At 54.5% G+C, this 16,847-nt stretch overlaps 2 protein-coding genes across 2 annotated transcripts; both read right to left on the bottom strand.

The window, feature by feature from the left end:
* LGALS4 (galectin 4) lies at positions 1–6,901 on the bottom strand. Its single transcript, XM_058707445.1, has 9 exons — positions 6,768–6,901; positions 6,378–6,466; positions 4,867–5,071; positions 2,433–2,567; positions 1,231–1,269; positions 1,011–1,040; positions 644–732; positions 336–501; positions 1–254 (listed from the first exon to the last, which is right to left on the bottom strand). Exons 1-9 carry the CDS (start codon positions 6,810–6,812, stop codon positions 108–110), a joined length of 945 nt encoding a protein of 314 aa, XP_058563428.1. The 5' UTR covers positions 6,813–6,901; the 3' UTR covers positions 1–107.
* A 1,351-nt stretch (positions 6,902–8,252) lies between these two features.
* On the bottom strand, positions 8,253–16,309 carry ECH1 (enoyl-CoA hydratase 1). Its single transcript, XM_058706856.1, has 10 exons — positions 16,164–16,309; positions 15,095–15,290; positions 14,868–14,956; positions 10,414–10,538; positions 10,278–10,326; positions 10,013–10,077; positions 9,289–9,359; positions 9,125–9,196; positions 8,726–8,876; positions 8,253–8,545 (listed from the first exon to the last, which is right to left on the bottom strand). The coding sequence occupies exons 1-10, from the start codon at positions 16,201–16,203 to the stop codon at positions 8,441–8,443; spliced, it is 963 nt and encodes a 320-aa protein (XP_058562839.1). The 5' UTR covers positions 16,204–16,309; the 3' UTR covers positions 8,253–8,440.
* Between the last annotated feature and the right edge of the window lie 538 nt (positions 16,310–16,847).

Genomic DNA, 16,847 nt, shown 5'->3' with positions numbered 1-16,847 from the left:
TTACGGACACGCATGAGACACCCTCAGACATTTTATTAAGGGCTTAGAAGAGAGTCCTGTGGGCTCTTTCTCTCTGTGTCCCCAAGAGTTATGGTTCTGGGAATAGATCAGATCTGGATGTAGGACAAGTTGATATCACCCTGGATCTCTAGGACGTCCACGTTCTGGAAGGCCGAGAAGCGATGGGAATAGTCGAAGAGGTGCTGGCCGTTGGCATAAACCTTGAAGCGATCTATGCCACAGCGAATGGACAGCTGCAGGGAGAGGGCAGGCTTGAGGCTAGGGCCAGGACACAGGCTCTGGAGGGAAGGGGGCGAAAGAGACCCCCGACTCACATCAAAGAATTTCCCAGGACCAAATGGGTTGTAGGAGATCTTCTTCTCCTCGGATCCCCACGAACCATTCAGGTAGCTGTTCCGGACCACGGTATCCTCAGTCAGACGGGAGTTAATGTGCAGAGCCATGTCCCCCGTGGACCCCACGATGAAGTTGATCGCAAAGCTGAAGGCAGAGAGGGAAGGAGGTGGGAGTCACACGGGGGCCAGTGCCTGGTTCTCCGAGGGAGGAGGGGGCCGGGGCCCAGACTCCTGGGTCTGAAGGAGGAAGCGGGCTGAGGATCCCTGCTTCAGTGCAGACTGGGTACCTCTTGCCTGTAGGGGGTATAAAGCCCTTGACTATGATGGTTCTTCGGGCTGTAAGCCCCCCTTGCAAGATCCTTCTGAATGGCACGGGCTGTGGGAGGAGAACATGGGGTCCTGTCACCTCTCAGGTCACCAGAAGCCAGAGGCAGGGACAAATTTTCAGAGATGGGTGCCCACTCCTAGGAAATGTCCCCAACTCCCGTCCCCTCCCCACTCTGGCCACCAACCCCACCCTCTCCCCGCCTCCCGCCCCAACACCCTCTGCCCACTCTATTTCCCACCCTCTCAGAGCCCCCCTGCCCACCGTCGGTTCCAGCTTCCCCACAAACTGCCCACCACAGAGCCCTAAACGCCCACGGGACACGTTACCGGGTTGAAGATTGGGGGTCCCTCCATGGTCTGTGAGGTGAGGAAGGAGAGGTGTTATTCTAGAATATTTGACAAATATTTATGGCACACCAACTGTATGCAGGTGTATCTCTGGGTGCTGGATTAGTACAACTGGGGGGGGCCCACCTCCTTGACCCCCCTTGCACTTCTCACCACCCCTCCCTCCCACCCCAAGTGGCCACCCAATTCTGCCACTTACAGGCAGGTTACTTGGCAGTTGCTGGGTGTGTCCAGGACCCTATACAGATAAATGGAAGGCAGAAATGGTGAGGGGGGCTGGGGCTCCTTCAGCTGCCCCAAGACCTCCTCAGGCCACCAAGCCCCCACCACAAGAATTCCATCACCCATCGACAGGTACTTACTGGGTTTGCCGGCATGCCCATGGGTGTCTGTGGGCACAAAGGCAATGTGTGTAGGAAGGCAGGCAATGAGGGAGACCCCAAACTAGGGCCTGGGGGTGGGGGGTGTCAAGGATGCCTGCCCAGGGCAGCCCCACGACCGCGGTCCAAGAGAACTCTGGGGTCAAAGAGTGGCACCCAGGTGGCTCATTAATGGAGAGGAAATTGCCACGTTTAGGGATCTTCGGGACACAGTGACCCTGCACCCCTTTAGGGCAAGCCTGGTGCATTCTACTCTTGCACCCTCCCTGGTCCTGCTTCCTCCTGTCTCTGTGCCTCGGTTCCCCCATCTGTAAAATGGGTCCGATGATCATCAGAGCACTTTCCCCGAGGAGGTGGGGGACGGGGGCGTACAGGCTGGGGAGTAGAGAGCCCTCAGCTGAAGGGCATGGCTGGCGTCTAGAGTCCAAGTGCTGCTATGGGTGTTTTGGTGCCTGTCTGTTCACTGTGGACGTGGGAATGGGGTTTCTAGGTCATCGCGTGTGTCTCCGCTCAGCTTTCGCAGACGCTGCCCAGTCATTTCCAGGGGAGTGTCGGGCCAGTTCCCCAGCCTCGCCCACACTCGGTATTGTGTGCCTTTCCCTTGATAGCTCTTCTCGCTGGGCGGGGGGAGGTAGCTCGTTGTGACTTGAAGTGAGTTTCTCTCCGGTGACTAGCAATGTTGGGTAACTTCTCATGGACTCGCCTGCTCTTCCCCGTGGCTTTTGTTCCTCCTTATCTTTGCTCCTTGACTCAGCTGACAGACTTCCTCCTCCTCCCGGAAGCCTTCCCCTCGGACTCCCCAAACCTCCTGTCTCCCACCCCGGCCTTGACGGCCTTGACCGCTTAGAGCCAACACTGCCTGGGGAAATGTCTTGTCTTCCCAGTGGATTGTCTTAGTTGCCTCTGAGTCTGTGGCTCAGCCAGCGAAGGGCCTGGCACGGAGCAGGTGCTCGGGACATAAAGGGGTGAGGGAATGAATTAAGGAAGGAAGCAGGCACATAAGTGAGGAGACACCACCCACCTGACTTGGCGGGGGGTTGCCGCCAATGAAATTGATTGATTGAAGCTCCAGGTCCCCATCCACTTGCAGGTGGGTGACCATCTGCAGGGGCAGCCGGTGCCCAAACTCATAGAAGGGATTTCCATTTACCACCACCTGGAGGGCAGGGGGTGAGGTCAGAGTCAGCCCCCATGACCTTGGGAAAGCAGAAACAGGAAGCAGGGAACAGAGATCTTTTTAACTCGGAGACGCGTCTTGGGGACCACGAGCTGGGATAGCCACAGAGTCAGGAATCTCGGAGTCTGCAGGTCGGAGGTCAAGCCGGGGTCAAGGGGCAGCTCAGAGACCGGTGGTTGGGAGACAATGGAGAATGTAGTCAGGAGAGCGATGGCGAGATAATCAAGTCAGAGTTTTGGTTTCGGCGCCAAAGGAGATGGGCCCGAGTCTAGCTCTGACGCGTTGGCTGTGTGACCTCGGGGAAGTCATTCCACCTCTCTGAGCCTTTGGAGGCTCACCCTGGGATTGATGGGAACATTAAAACCCAGCCAGGCATGTCAAAGGCGTTGTGGAAATCCTGTGTGGAGCCTTGTTATCATATCTCAGCGTCCTTGGTGTCCTCACGGTTCTATTTATGGCGCCAGGCAGGGGGCATGGGGCTGACAGCCAGCTCCGGAGGAGTCTTATTTCTGGACTTAGGTGCTGGTACCACGGGTGTGTTGTCTTTGTGAAACACCAGCGAGCTCTGTACACATGGCTCGCACTCTTTTGTGCACTTCGGTAACACGTTTTAAAAAATACTTGCGATGCACCCAGGTGTCTCCGTCGGTTAAGCGTCCGACTCCGGCTCAGGTCACGATCTCACGGTTTGTGGGTTCGAGCCCCGCGTCCGACTCTGTGCTGACAGCTCGGAACCTGGAGCCTGCTTCGGATTCGGTGTCTCCCTCTCTCTCTCTCTCTGCCCCTCCCCCGCTCACCCTCTTTCTCTCTCCCTCTCAAAAATAAACAGGCATAAAAAATTTGTTGTAAATAAAGCTTAATAGAATTAAAAAAATTAAGAAAATTAAAAATACTTGCATAGGGGCACCTGGGTGGCTCAGTCAGTGAAAGCGTCCAGCTTCAGCTCGGGTCATGATCTCATGGTTCGGTTCGTGGGTTCGAGCCCCATCTCTGGCTCCGTGCTGACAGCTCAGAGCCTGCTTCGGATTCTCTGTCTCCCTCTCTCTGGTCCTCCCCCACTGGCACGCGAGCATGTGCTCTCTTTCTCTCTCCCAAAAATCAAATAAACTTAAAAAAATACTTGCATCATAGTAGTCACAGCGTGTGGGCCTTATCCGGAGGTGGAGTCAAAGTGCAGACAAGACTCAGGTCATGATCTCACAGTTCGTGGGTTCGAGGCCTGTGTTGGGCTCTGTGCTGACAGTGCGGAGTCTGCTCAGGATTCTCTCTCGCTCCCTCTTTCTCTGCCCCTCCTCTGCTTGAGCCCTTGCCCTCATGCTCCCTCTCTCTCTCAAAACAAACTTTAAAACAACAACACGCGGGGCGCCTGGGTGGCTCAGTCGGTTAAGCATCCGACTTCAGCTCAGGTCATGATCTCATAGTCCGTGAGTTCGAGCCCCGCGTCGGGCTCTGTGCTGACAGCTCAGAGCCTGGAGCCTGCTTCGGATTCTGTGTCTCCCCCTCTCTCTGGCCCTCCCCCGTTCATGCTCTGTCTCTCTCTGTCTCAAAAATAAACATTAAAAAAAATTTTTTTTAAATAAATAAAAAATAAAACAACAACACACCTTAAGGTATTTATGAGGTCACCAGATGGCTGACAGGATGTGAGGACCCCAGGAAGAATTGTCAGTGCTTGAGGTATGGTAACGGCCTTCTGACTATGTTCTTAAGCACTGAAATATTTATGAACGAAATTATATCTGGGATTTGCTTTTAAATCAGATAAGAGGGAAGCGTCAGGGAAGGATGCAAACACAGGGGCCTGGAGCTCACGACCACTGGAACTGGCCAAGGGGACCAGCGGGTCACTGCACCCGCGCCTCCTCTTGTGTGTGTTCAGAATTCTCCAGAAGAAAGAGCAAGAATACGCATTTTGCAAGAATGCAGAGGAACAAAGCGATCTACGTTAAACATGACAAGGCTGCCCACAGTAGAGGAATAGGAATGAGGAACGTGAGAAAAAAAAAAAAAATTGTTTAAGAGAAAAAATGTTTAATAGGCAGGAAAGAAGGAAAAGAAAAAAGTGAGGTGGGAAGGGGGAGGGGAGAGGGACGAGGGGAGGAGAAGGAGGGGGAGAAGGGGGAGAAGTAGGAGAAGGGGAGGAGTGGGGAGCAGGGGGAGGCACAGCTGGAAGAGAGGAAGAGAGGGAGGAAGGAAGGTGGAGAGAGAGGGAGAGGGAGGCAGAGGGGAGGAGGAAGGGGGGTTAGGGAGGAGGGAGGCCCCGCCCCCAAGCTCAGACCTTGTAATGCTCCGCCTGGACCATGAACACCAGCTCAAAGGCGGTGCCCTTGCGGAAAGGCATGCTCCTTTTCTTCTCCTCGCTGCCCCATTTGCCACCTTGCATGGAGTTGAAGACCACCTTGTCCCAGCCATCGAAGCGGGGATTGAAGTGGAAGGCGATATCTGACCCCGCGTGCTGCCCCGCCACGAAGTTCACGGAGAACCTGGTGGGACAGGAAGGGCTGTTCCCCCGGCCCCACCTGCCTGCTCACCGGGCCCTCCTCCTGGAAGCCCGCTCAGACCTACCGGGTTCTCACTTCCCTGACGGGGCTGGAGGGGGGTTGGGGGACGACAAAACGGGACAGCAAACTTGGGCACTGCTGACCCGAGAGAGGGGGGCGGGGGTAGTGCCCTGGAGTCCAGGAGGACTGTCGTGCTCATTCCCTTCCCTTAACCAGACCACCGCCCCCCCAGCCCCTCCCAACTTTAAATAAGACTACAACTGGGACTCCTGCATTTCCAAGGGCCGGGCACTGTCCTTGGAACCTCTCTGCTCCCTCCCTGACCTGGAGGCCTTTCCCCACCAGCAGCCAGGGGGGACCTGGGAACCCACACGACCCACCCCTTCCCTCAGGCCAGCATCCCTGAAGTAATTCCAACTGGGCACACACACCCCCACCTCAGGGCCTTTGCAAGGGCTGTTCTTTCTATCCGCCTATACTCCCAGGCTCCCTCCCTCCTCTTCTGTGGGTCTTTGAAGTGTTCCCACCCCGCTACCCTATTTAAAGGGACAATGCCACAGGGTCCCTCCCCCCCACATCCATTCCCCAACTCCTTTCCCAGTTTGTCTGCTTAGCACTTATCACCACTTTGATTTTTGATTTTGATTACAGACTTGATTTTTGTCTTTCACCTCTCCTCTCTACTAGGATGTCAGCTCCATCTTGGCCCTGTCGACTGCTCTGTCCCCAGTGCCTAGGCACACAGTGGGCGCAAAATGACCAAAAAACCAACGAGCGAGAAACAACAATGCCTTCAGCTCGCTTCCATCTTTATCACCATTTTAAGGCCCTAAAAAAATGTTAAGACTTATTTTAGTGCTTACTTTCCAGTTTTACACATTGAACCCTCAAGACAATCCCGTTTTACAGCCGGGAATCTAAAGCACAGAGAGGCATGGTGCCTTTCCCCGGTCACACAGTTGGCCAGTCACAGAGCTGGCCAGGCTGAGCTCAGAGCCTGTGATCTGAATTCATGCTATCACGCCCATCAATTCCAGTCCAACATCCCAGCTCCCGGGCTGGGCTGCCTCTCTCCGTGAGCCTCCCTGATGCCTCCCAGCCCCCAGGCTCCCTGCTCCTGGTCACCAAGTCCTGGACGTCCCAGGGGCTAGGGCTGATCTTTGGCCATCGGGTGCAGGGGCACAGAGCTCCCCTTCCCAAGCAGGAAGGAAGAAGGTCTTCTGCATTAGGGCGGAAGCCCCTGTTTGTAGCCCCTCCTAGCCTAGCCTGGCTGGAGGGAATGCCTTACCTCTTCATGTGCTCGCTAGCCACTCCTTGGATGTAAACAGACATTCCGATGCAGAGACCACCCGGGATGGGCTTGTTGTAGGGCAGAGTCTGTGGAAGGGGCCTGGTGAGGCTTTACCCCTCATCGAGAAGCCCCCCCGCACTCTCATTGGGACACTAGGGGTGAAGGGTCCGCGGGAAGGTGAAGAGAGCCGAGCGTCAGGTGTGGATATGAAGAGCCAGGGCGTCAGGATGGGAGTAAATCAAGCCCCAGGGTCAGTATCGGGTAAATCAGAGTCAAGCTTGGGGGCAGGGGCACCTCTGAGGAATCAGGATGAGAGGAAATTGGTGTGTGAGGTTCAGGGTGAAACTAAGGTGGGGCCTGCGGTTGGGGCCTGGGCCGCTATCTCACCGGGTTGTAGGTGGGCTGGTAGCCGGGTGCAGGGACATAGGCCATCTTGAGAGGCAGGGCTGGTGGCTCGTCGTCGTCCAGTGAGAAGAGGTGCAGGAGTGGGGAATGGTGGCAGATGGCAGGAGGGGGGTGGCTCTTATACCCGAGGATAAGGGAGTGGCTGGCGGGGCAGGGTCCACAGGGCCCCTCTTCCGGGCATTCCCGGCTCCCATCTTTTTCTAGGGCACCCCCTTGTGTCCCTTTTCTTACTAGCCTCACTGGTAACCAGTCAGAACCCAGTTCATCTATCTGGGTCAGGTCAGGAGGACTCAGGTCAGAGCCCCCTCCTTCAGGCCCTTCCGCAAAGAGGAAGTGTCGTGAACTTCAGCCCCGCCAGGGCCTTATCGGAGCCCATAAAAGCCTGCCCAGACCTTTGTTAGCAGAGGGAGGGTGAGTCCAGGAGGGTTGGGCAGGGCAAGGCTGCAGGCGCGACCTGTGACAGATGGGCAATGGGAGTGGGCGAAAGCAGGGAGGAGCTGGATGCCCTGGACACTCTTAGGAACTGCGGAAGGCATTTGCATGCCCACTGCATGCCGGACCCGTGCACACTGGACTGTATAGTTTTTAATTAATTAAATAATTAATCAAAAAATTTCTTAGCATTTCCTCATTTTTGACAGACAGGGCACGAGCAGGAGGAGGGGCACAGAGAAAGGGAGACACAGATCCCAAGCAGGCTCCGGGCTGTCAGCACAGAGCCGGACGCGGGGCTCGAACTCACAAACCACGAGAGCTGAAGTCGGCTGCCCGACCGAATGAGCCACCCGGGTGCCCTGGACTGCACAGATCACGACTTCTGGAGCCAGGGGTGCTGGGTTCAGATCTTGCCTTGGCCACTTCCTGGCTGTTTGGTCTTGCATTAGTTTGGCCTGAACCTCAATTTCCCGATTTGCCCAACTGTAGAAGGGGGATTATTAGTAGTATCGACCTCACAGAAGCCTTGAAAGGAGTCACTCAGGGAATAAATGCTCAGAACAGGACTTGGCATATAGAAGGCATTAAATTAATCCTTGGCCTCTTGCATTCGTTCTAAACATAAACCCAGGAGGTTGGGCTTATCTAGGGACATGAAAACCTGAAGCTTAAAGAAGTGAGGCTGTTGGCCCGAGACTGGGTAGCAGCAGAACTCTAGCCAGACTCCGGCGTCGCATCCCATTAGGTTATGCAGTGAGTGGGTGCCAGGCAGGGTGAAGGGTGCTCTGGAGCCTGGAGCAGGCAGGGAGACCAGCCGCAGCCCTTAGGCCCGCAGAAGGCACTGACTTTTGCTTGCCCCGCCCCTGCCAGACTTTCTATTGGCCCTGGGCTGCCCACTGCCAGCTCTGAATGGGCATCGCCTGCGTGGCTCCCATTCCCATTGGCCGAATCTCTGTCCCCCACATTCAGCACCGCTGTGGGCGCATCTTGGCTCCTTGCTGCCTCTCCTCTCTTTGCAATAAAGACACCGGGTTCCTTAAGTAGCTTTATTGTTTGGGTGAAGATAAGGCCCTGGGCATGAGGAAATCAGTGTCCCAGCTATAAATTGGGAGATCAGGCATGAAGGCACGGAGGCGACGATCCTCACTAATCCTCCTTCTCTGTGGATGAGGAAACGGCATGAGGTGGGACAAGGGGCAAGGCCTGGCCCTTGGGGGCTCTCAGAGCTTGGAGAAGTTCACGCTCTTCAGGTCCTTCTTCTCCAATGCAGCCTGGACAGACTTAACGATGTCCTGGGTTTGCAGCATGCTCATGTTCCAGGTGGCCTGGATGAAGAGGGTGGAGCATAATGGCAAGGGCAGGGAACGGAGTTGGGCCAATGAAAAACAGGGAAGAGAGAGCGCACCAATCGGAGGGCAAGGCCTGCAGAGGTCTGCTTGCAGGGGCCCTGATTGGTCGCTCTGGCACTGGAGAGGGGCTGTGATTGGCTGGACGGAGAGCCTTACCATGTAGTTGAGACTCTCGGCCACGGAATGGTTGCGGGAATAGATCAGGTTGACTTTGGTGCTCTGCACTGCCACAGGGCTCTTGGTGGAAATCTCTTCCGCCAGGGTGAAGGCTGCCTCAAGCATGTCCTCCTTGTTTGGGAACACCCGGCTGCGGATGAAGGGAATCCGTAATGGGGTGTGGGGGTTCCGGGAAGGTTCCCACGGATGAAGAATTGGCCAACCACAGTGGAAAGCGGAAAACCGCCCAGTGAGAGAGACCAATCAGAGCAGGGCACTGGACCCCAGAATAAAGAGTTGACCATCCAGAGAGTGGAATCTGTGAAGATACACGGGGACCCAAAGAGCCCTGCCCAGGTTGCGCCCGAGCCTTCAACCAGCCCAGGCCTCGGCCCCTACCTGACCAGACCACTGCCCAGGGCCTCATCAGCCATCATCTTGCGGGAAGTGAAGGCCAGCTCGTTGACCAGGCTGCAAGAAAGCGGGGAAAGCCTATCAGGGGACGGCCCTCATCCTGGGCCCGGGAGATGCCCGGGGTCCCCTCCCTCGGCTGCTCCGCTCACCTCTGGTTTCCGATGACTTTGGGCAGTCGCTGCAGCGTTCCCAAATCAGCTGCCAAACCTATGTCCACCTCCTGGGGCGGGCCATCGTATTAGAGCTTGGTTTGTGCCCGATACTGCCCCCCACCGTGTAACCTCAGTGCTAGTGAAATTTCGTATTTACTGTAGAGGCACATTCCATACCCACCTCAGAGACTGCCCCCCCCCCCCGCCCCCAACACCCCATTTTATTGCCATCCACATGCTTTTACTCAGGTAACTTCTTTCAGCCTAGAATACAGCCCACTTCCCAATTCGTCTGCCCTCCCAACTTCTTAGGGTCGGCCACGTCTATCTCCAGAGGGAAGCCCTCAAACTCTGCCCATCTGATCCCCTTCCTGCCTCTACGGGTTCCATCCTGTCTGCGTCCTCTCCAGGACTGATCCCAGCAGCAACCCCAGCCGCATCTCCACCCCCGTACCTTTACTCACTCCTAACCCCACGTAGACTGCATGGCCTCCCCTTGACTTCCTTCATGGCCAAAGTGTTACTTTTTAAGGTGCAGTTCTGCTTGACTCTTCCGTGAAGCCCTCCGGGCTCACTCCAAGCCCTCCCTTCTCCCCCTCCCTCTCCGCCCCCCCCCCCCCTCCCTTAGCCTCCCCTGTCACTGCTCTGCCCCCACCCAGCCACTCGCTGCCCAGCTCTATGCAGGATCCAAGGACACAGAAGCTCGGGGAGGATGGCTCACCTTCACCTGGAAGAAAGTATCCTGGGCACAGTACCGGATGTCACACGCAGTGACGAGGTCCACGCCTGCGAGGTGGAGGCCAGGGGCATTAAGCAACCACAGGAACCAACCCCTCCTCCCAGGTGGTGGGGTCGCACCCCTGGACCGAGTTGAGCTAGCAACTGATCTGAGGCTGGCGGTCAGTGGCCGAGGCGGAAGGGCGGCAGCCCATAGGCGCCCGGCCAGCGTGGGTGCCCGGATGCGTGGCGGGTGTCTGCGTACTCACCCGCACCAATACAGGCACCGTGGATGGCGGCGATCACCGGTTTAGGGCACTGCAAGGGAACGGAAGCGGGTGGTGGTCAGGGTTGGTCTGGAAGAGGTGGACGGGGCTGGGGGTGGTGCCCTGCCTGCCCCTGCACCTTCTCGATGACATTGAAGCTCTCTTGGGATCTGCTGATGAGGTTACGGAGCTGCCAGCTGATGCGGGCCACATCATCTCCTTGGGGCTGGAGGATATCCGAAGCCATGTCCGTGAGGTCGATGCCTGGTGGGGAGGCACGAGGAGGCTCACGTAGTACCCCCCCTCCCCCCCCAGGCACCCTCCCTCCCCATCCACTGCCCCAACTAGCGGTCAGAACTCAGACTTGGCAGATTTGAACCCCCACACCACCGCCAGTGTTTCGAGAAAGCCGCTCACACAGGGCTTTGCCAGGGATCGCATAGGGGGTGTGAAATACATAAATGCTGACATTGATAGGGCCGTTACTCACTTTATCCTCACAACGACCCTATGAGGTGGCTATTACCATCGCCAGTTTTCCTGGGAGTAAACTGAGGCACCGGACATTAAAGTCACTTGCCCAAGGTCACACTGGCTCGTGAGTAATGGCACTGGAATTGTAAGCCCGGGACCATGCACTGGCTCCAGAGGTCATGCTTGTCACCATTATGCCAGATGGCACAGGAGACAGGCTTTTGGCAGGAGTCGGTGGTGGGAGTGGTCCCTCAGAGAGAAGACTCGAGAGAGAGCAAGTTTCCGTGGCTCCAACTGCAAGATGATCCAAAGTCTAACCTTTGCTCCACTAATCCTTCTCCATGACCTCTGCTCTGGCTAAAATACTTTCTCCTGGGCTCCCTGTTCCCTGCCCCGACCATTTCCCACACACAGCCAAGAGAACTTGTGAGCATGTCAGGGGGCCTTTTCTTCCCTCCCACCCCACTTACTTAGAAGAAAATACAAGGTATGTGCCAGGACCTTACCAGCCCTCCTGAACACTGTCCCTAGCCCATTCCTTTGGGCACAGAGGCCTCCAACCGTTCCAGGGCCGCCTGGGTGGCTCCGTCGGTTGGGCGTCCAACTTCGGCTCAGGTCATGATCTCACGGTTGGTGAGTTCGAGCCCCGCGTCGGACTCTGTGCTGACAGCTCAGAGCCTGGAGCCTGCTTCAGATTCTGTGTCTCCCCCTCTCTCTGCCCCTCCCCTGCTCATGCTCAGTTTCTCTCTATCTCTTAATAATGAATAAACATTAAAAAAAAATTAAAAAAAAGAAAAGAAAATACACTTTGTCGGGTGGTGACAGTGCTGAAAGAAAATTACAGCAGGGAAGTGGAATGGAATGTGTGTGTGTGTGTGTGTGTGTGTGTGTGTGTGCAGTGAGGGCTGTTGCAGTATTAAATGGGGTGGTCATGGACCCTCTCATTGACAAAGTGACTTTTGAGTGAAGATCTGAGGAAGGAGAGGGAGGGAGCTATGGGGCTAGCTGGGATCAGAGAGTTCCAAATGTCAGGAAGGGCCAGCGCAAAGGTCCTGTGGTAGGAATGCCCCTGGGCTGTATGAGGAGCACGGGGCGGTCAGCATCGCTGCAGTGTAGTGAGTGAAGGGGAAAGTGGGAAGAGTCAAGGTTGGAGAGCTTTACGGGGCAGAGGGTATGGGGCCTCACCGGCCAGGGGGCAAACTCTGGCTTTTTCTCTGAGGGAGGCCTTGCCAGGAGATGATTCTGAGCAGAATCATCCTTCACTTTTTTCTTCCTGGGGTTCATCCTTCTCGTCCCTTTGCCTCTGAACGATGCTATCTGACAAACCAGGAAAACCATTCCCACATCTGGCTACATCCCCAATCCTCTGGGGCTTCACTGCCTCCACAGCTGGTTGAAATAAGTGAGACCTGAGAATTTGGGGCTGAGGGGTAGGGCTAACTTGGTGCATGTTAAATACGAGGAAGACAGGATCGCGCCCCCGCCCCCAGCCTTGGCCAGGCCACTTCCTCCTCTGGGCCTTGGGTTTCTCCTGCACAAAATGGGGGTAACACCCTCCTGAGAGCTGACGGAGAGATGGCAACAATTAAAGGCGAGAGACAGCCCCAGAGGCCCTTCACACCCCACTAATGGCATCACAGTTACCATTTCGGCACCTGCTGGCTTCTGCGCCCACGTCTGTGAAGCCTGGGTGACTCCGCAGAACCCATGCTGACTCCCAGAGCAAGCCCAGCTTGGCACTTGGGACGCCTCCTTTCAGTGGCTTTTCTGGCTTCCCTGCACCACCGGGACGCGCACACCCTGGCTTTTCCAACCCCTCGCAGTAAAGGACCCCAGACCATGGGATCAGGTGTCCCCCTCTAAGGTACGAACTACTCGGAGTGCCTGGGTGGCTCCGTCGGTGAAGCGTCCGACTTTGGCTCAGGTCACGATCTTGAGTTTCGTGAAATCGGGCCCCTTCGTCAGCTCCGCGCTCTCTCTCTCTCTCTCTCTCTCTCTCTCCCTTTCTCTCTGCCCCTCGCTCCCTCGAGCTCTTAAAAATATACATAATTATATACATAATACATATATGTACCGACCTGTATATGCGTATATACATATATTACATATGCGTATATACATATATTACGTATGCGTAATATGGTACGGACCTGCCCACCTATGACAACTGCACGTGTGGTGTGGGTGGACAAGATATAAACCACTGCCCGACAGCATGGGGCAGATTCTGGAGGACGGAGGACATCATCACTTAATTTCTTTCTTTCTTTTTTTTTTTTTTTAAATTTTTTTTAACATTTATTTATTTTTGAGACAGAGAGAGACAGAGTATGAGCAGGAGAGGGTCAGAGAGAGAGGGAGACACAGAATCCAAAACAGGCTCCAGGCTCTGAGCTGTCAGCCCAGAGCCCGACGCGGGGCTCGAACTCACGGCCCGTGAGATCATGACCTGAGCCGAAGTCGGACGCCCGAGTGAGCCACCCAGGCGCCCCTCTTTTCTTTCTTTTTTAAAGCAGGCTTCACACCCAGCGCAGAGCCCAACGAAGGGCTTGAACTCATGACCCTGAGTTCAAGAGCAAGAGTCAGGACGCTCAACCGACGGAGCCACCCAGGCGCCCTAGGAAGTTATCACTTAAAAGAAGGGACTGGCACCAAGTGAGGTGGGGGTTGTTAAAGTTTCTAGACTGAGGCGAGGTTGCAAGTGGTGCTTGAAGAACCAGAAAACAGAGTCCAGGGTGACCGTAGCTGCTGGAAAGTGTGGGGGGGAATTCCAGAAAAGAAGAGAGAGCCAGAGAGGGGAGCCCCAAATTCTGTGGATAAGCTCTGTCCAAATCTCTTCCTGACCCATGAACCATGCATGCAGCCCAGCAAGAGATTTAAAAACTGATTCCAACTCGGCCGCTAACACAGGAACCTCCACCCTCTCTGCCGGGTCCAGGATAGCATCCAAGTTCCCACGTCCTTCCATAGTCCAATATCCAGGGTACAATCCAAACTTATTCCAAATGCAAACAAAAAGAAGGATGAGACCCAGTTGTTCAAGAGAAAAGACGATGAACAGGGACTGACCCCAAAGTCACCCAGATGTTGGAATCGGGAAACAGGCACCTGGGTGGCTCAGCCAAGTGCCAACTCTTGATTTTGGCTCAGCTCATGATCTCACGGTCTATGAGATCCAGAACCCGCATCGGGCTCTGTGCTGACAACGCGGGGCCTACTTGGGATTCTCTCTCTCCCCCTCTCTCTCTGCCCCTCCCCTGTTCGTTCTCTCTCTCTTTTTTGCTCTTGCTTTCTCAAAATAAATGGGTAAGCTTTAAAGAGTTTTAAAACAGTGGTTATAACTATGATCAACAGTGCAAAGAAAAACGACAAATAACGAGATACGCAACTTCAGTAGAGAAATGGCAAAATATAAAAAAGAACCAAATGGAAATTTGAGAACCGAAAACTACAGTATCTGAAATTAAAAAAAAAAAGATCACTGGATGGGCTTCACAAGCAGAACAGCGATGACAAAGCAGTCAGTGAATGTGGTCAGTGGAAATTATCCCGTCTGAAGAACAGTCCTGTGGCACAATAAAACTCCGAACAGACATGTAATTGGAAATCAGTTCGTGTGTGTTAAATAATTATATGAAAGCATCTTATTATAATACACTTTAGTGACATGAAAAAAAACAACAACCGAGAGGTTAAGGGCCTTGGTCAAGATCAGACCTCAAAGCCCATCATCCTGTCCATATTCTGTTGGACTAACTTTGAGATTTGAATGCTTTAAATTAAAGAGAAAAAAAAAAGATAAAAGTGGAAGTTAGAAGCTGGTTAAAACCTTAATTAAGAAGCATTGTTTGGGGCACCCGAGTGGCTAAGTCAGTTAAGCATCCGACTTCGGCTCAGGTCATGATCTCACGGGTCATGGGTTCAAGCCCTGTGTTGAGCTCTGTGCGGACAGCTTGGAGCCTGTTTTGGATTGTGTCTCCCTCTCTCTCTGCCCTTCCCCCAGTTGCGTTCTGTGTGTGTCTCTCTCAAAAATAAATAAACATTAAAACAAACAAACAAACAAACATTGTTCCATTGCCAGGAGCAGTGGCAGGGGTGGGGGTGGAGAGCACCCGGTACCTGAAGTGAACAGTTTTCCTGCACCAGAGATCACCACAGCCCGGCAGTCAGGGTCTTGCGCTATCTTGCTGAAGCACTCCACCAGCTCTCTGTGGAGGGGCAAGGAGGGAAGGGCTGCGTATCCCCTGCCCTCAGGTCACCCGACCCCCACGCCCCACCCCTGCCCACTCCCTCAGCCCCTGCCTCCTCCGGCAGGCAGGCCTCCCTCGGTGATCTGCAGGCCCTACCTCCAGCAGGCCCTGTTGATGGCATTTCTCTTCTCAGGCCGGTTGAGCTGCACGTGGAGAATGTGTTTCTGAGCAGCGGTCACTCGAAGGGACTCATAGCTGTGGTCTGGCGCTTCTTTGGGGGCCTCTTCTTGTGCTTTGGAGCTCATGGGGCGAAGGCTAAGGCTGAGACCCTGAGGAGTGGGAGCCATCAGGCCTGGGGAGACAAAGGAAAGAAGAGCCTTTGATGACCCCAGATTGGGGTCACAGAGCCATCAAGGGCAGATGGCACACATTACTTCTCAGTGATGTCAGATTGGCGAACACAGGCCCCTAAGAAACCTGGGGGCAGGGGCGCCTGGGTGGCTCAGTCGGCTAAGCCTTGGGCTCTTGGTTTTGGCTCAGGTCATGATCTCACTATTCGTGAGTTCGAGCCCCAAACTGGGCTCTGCGCTCACAGCGCAGAGCCTGCTTAGGATTCTTTCTCTCCTTGCCCGCCCCCCCTCCCCCCCCCGCGCTGTGCCACCTCACCCCTACTCGCTGTCTCTCTCAAAATAAACTTAAAAAACAAAAACAAGGGGCGCCTGGGTGGCTCAGTCGGTTAAGCGTCCCACTTCAGCTCAGGTCACGATCTCACGGTCCGTGAGTTCGAGCACGGCGTCGGGCTCTGGGCTGACGGCTCAGAGCCTGGAGCCTGCTTCCGATTCTGTGTCTCCATCTCTCTGACCCTCCCCCGTTCATGCTCTGTCTCTGTCTCAAAAATAAATACACGTTAAAAAAAAAAAAAATTAAACCAAAAACAAAACCAAAAACAACTTGAAGATTAGGAGTGCACTTGTCAGTGGCCCCAGTGCCTGCACTACTTCGGACCCTTTAGCATGGGAAGGAGGGACCCCAGACTGGGAATACCAAGTTGTCCGTCACCCTATTGTAAGACACAGCCTGCAGAATTAGGGAGCTCTTTGGCTGGAAGCACGTGCACCCCTGTGTTGAAAGCGCTCAGACCGTGACCCGGGACAGGCTTCCCCACCCTACGGTGGCTACGACAGCACGACAGAGCTAGGGACTCCCAGAGGCCGAGGTGACTCACGCCGTATCAGCAGATCTCGGAACCTGAGAGAGGCCGCCATCTCTGCCACCTCCGCCACTGAGTTGTAGTCGGGAGTGACCAGACAGAAGGAAGTCAAGGGGGCGGGCGCGAGGCCACCATGTTTGGCGAGGGCATTGATGCCGCAGCCTGACTGGCGGTGACGCCAGTGTTTCCGCCATCTTTACTAAGGGCAACCGGAAATAGTTTTCTGAGTTCGCAGATTAGTTTAGAAATGAGACCTTTGCCCCAGTAGGAACCTGGCCTGTTGCTGCCGGATAATTCATCAGGGGACTGTTTTATAATGATGGAAAAGTTGGAAACAGCTGAAATGTTCAAGGACGTAATGGCAGAATAACTGCAGCGCTGCAACTTTGTAATCATGCCCTTGTACTATGTTAACTGAAAAGAAAAAAATTATCTAGTACTGAGTATAACCCACAGAAGGGAATGAAAAGATAGACAACAGACGAGCCAACAATGGGCTGTCTGTGTAATCTGTTTGAGCTCTCACACCAACAACAGGTCGCACCATTTTTCACTGTATGCAAAGGAAACCAGAGCTTGGGGAAGGAAAGTCGCTGCTAGTTCAAGGTTATCTGGGCTTTAGGAGTAAAGAGGGGATTAATGTGGCTTTGAAGTTCATGTTCTTAAAATAATTTCTTTAAAAATAAAACCGGGGAGTCT

The sequence above is a fragment of the Neofelis nebulosa genome, chromosome 17 (assembly GCF_028018385.1).
Source record: "Neofelis nebulosa isolate mNeoNeb1 chromosome 17, mNeoNeb1.pri, whole genome shotgun sequence".
NCBI classification, from domain to species: Eukaryota; Metazoa; Chordata; class Mammalia; order Carnivora; family Felidae; genus Neofelis; species Neofelis nebulosa.
Note: the sequence above shows the minus strand (reverse complement) of the source record. Positions and strands in the feature narration are given on the sequence as shown.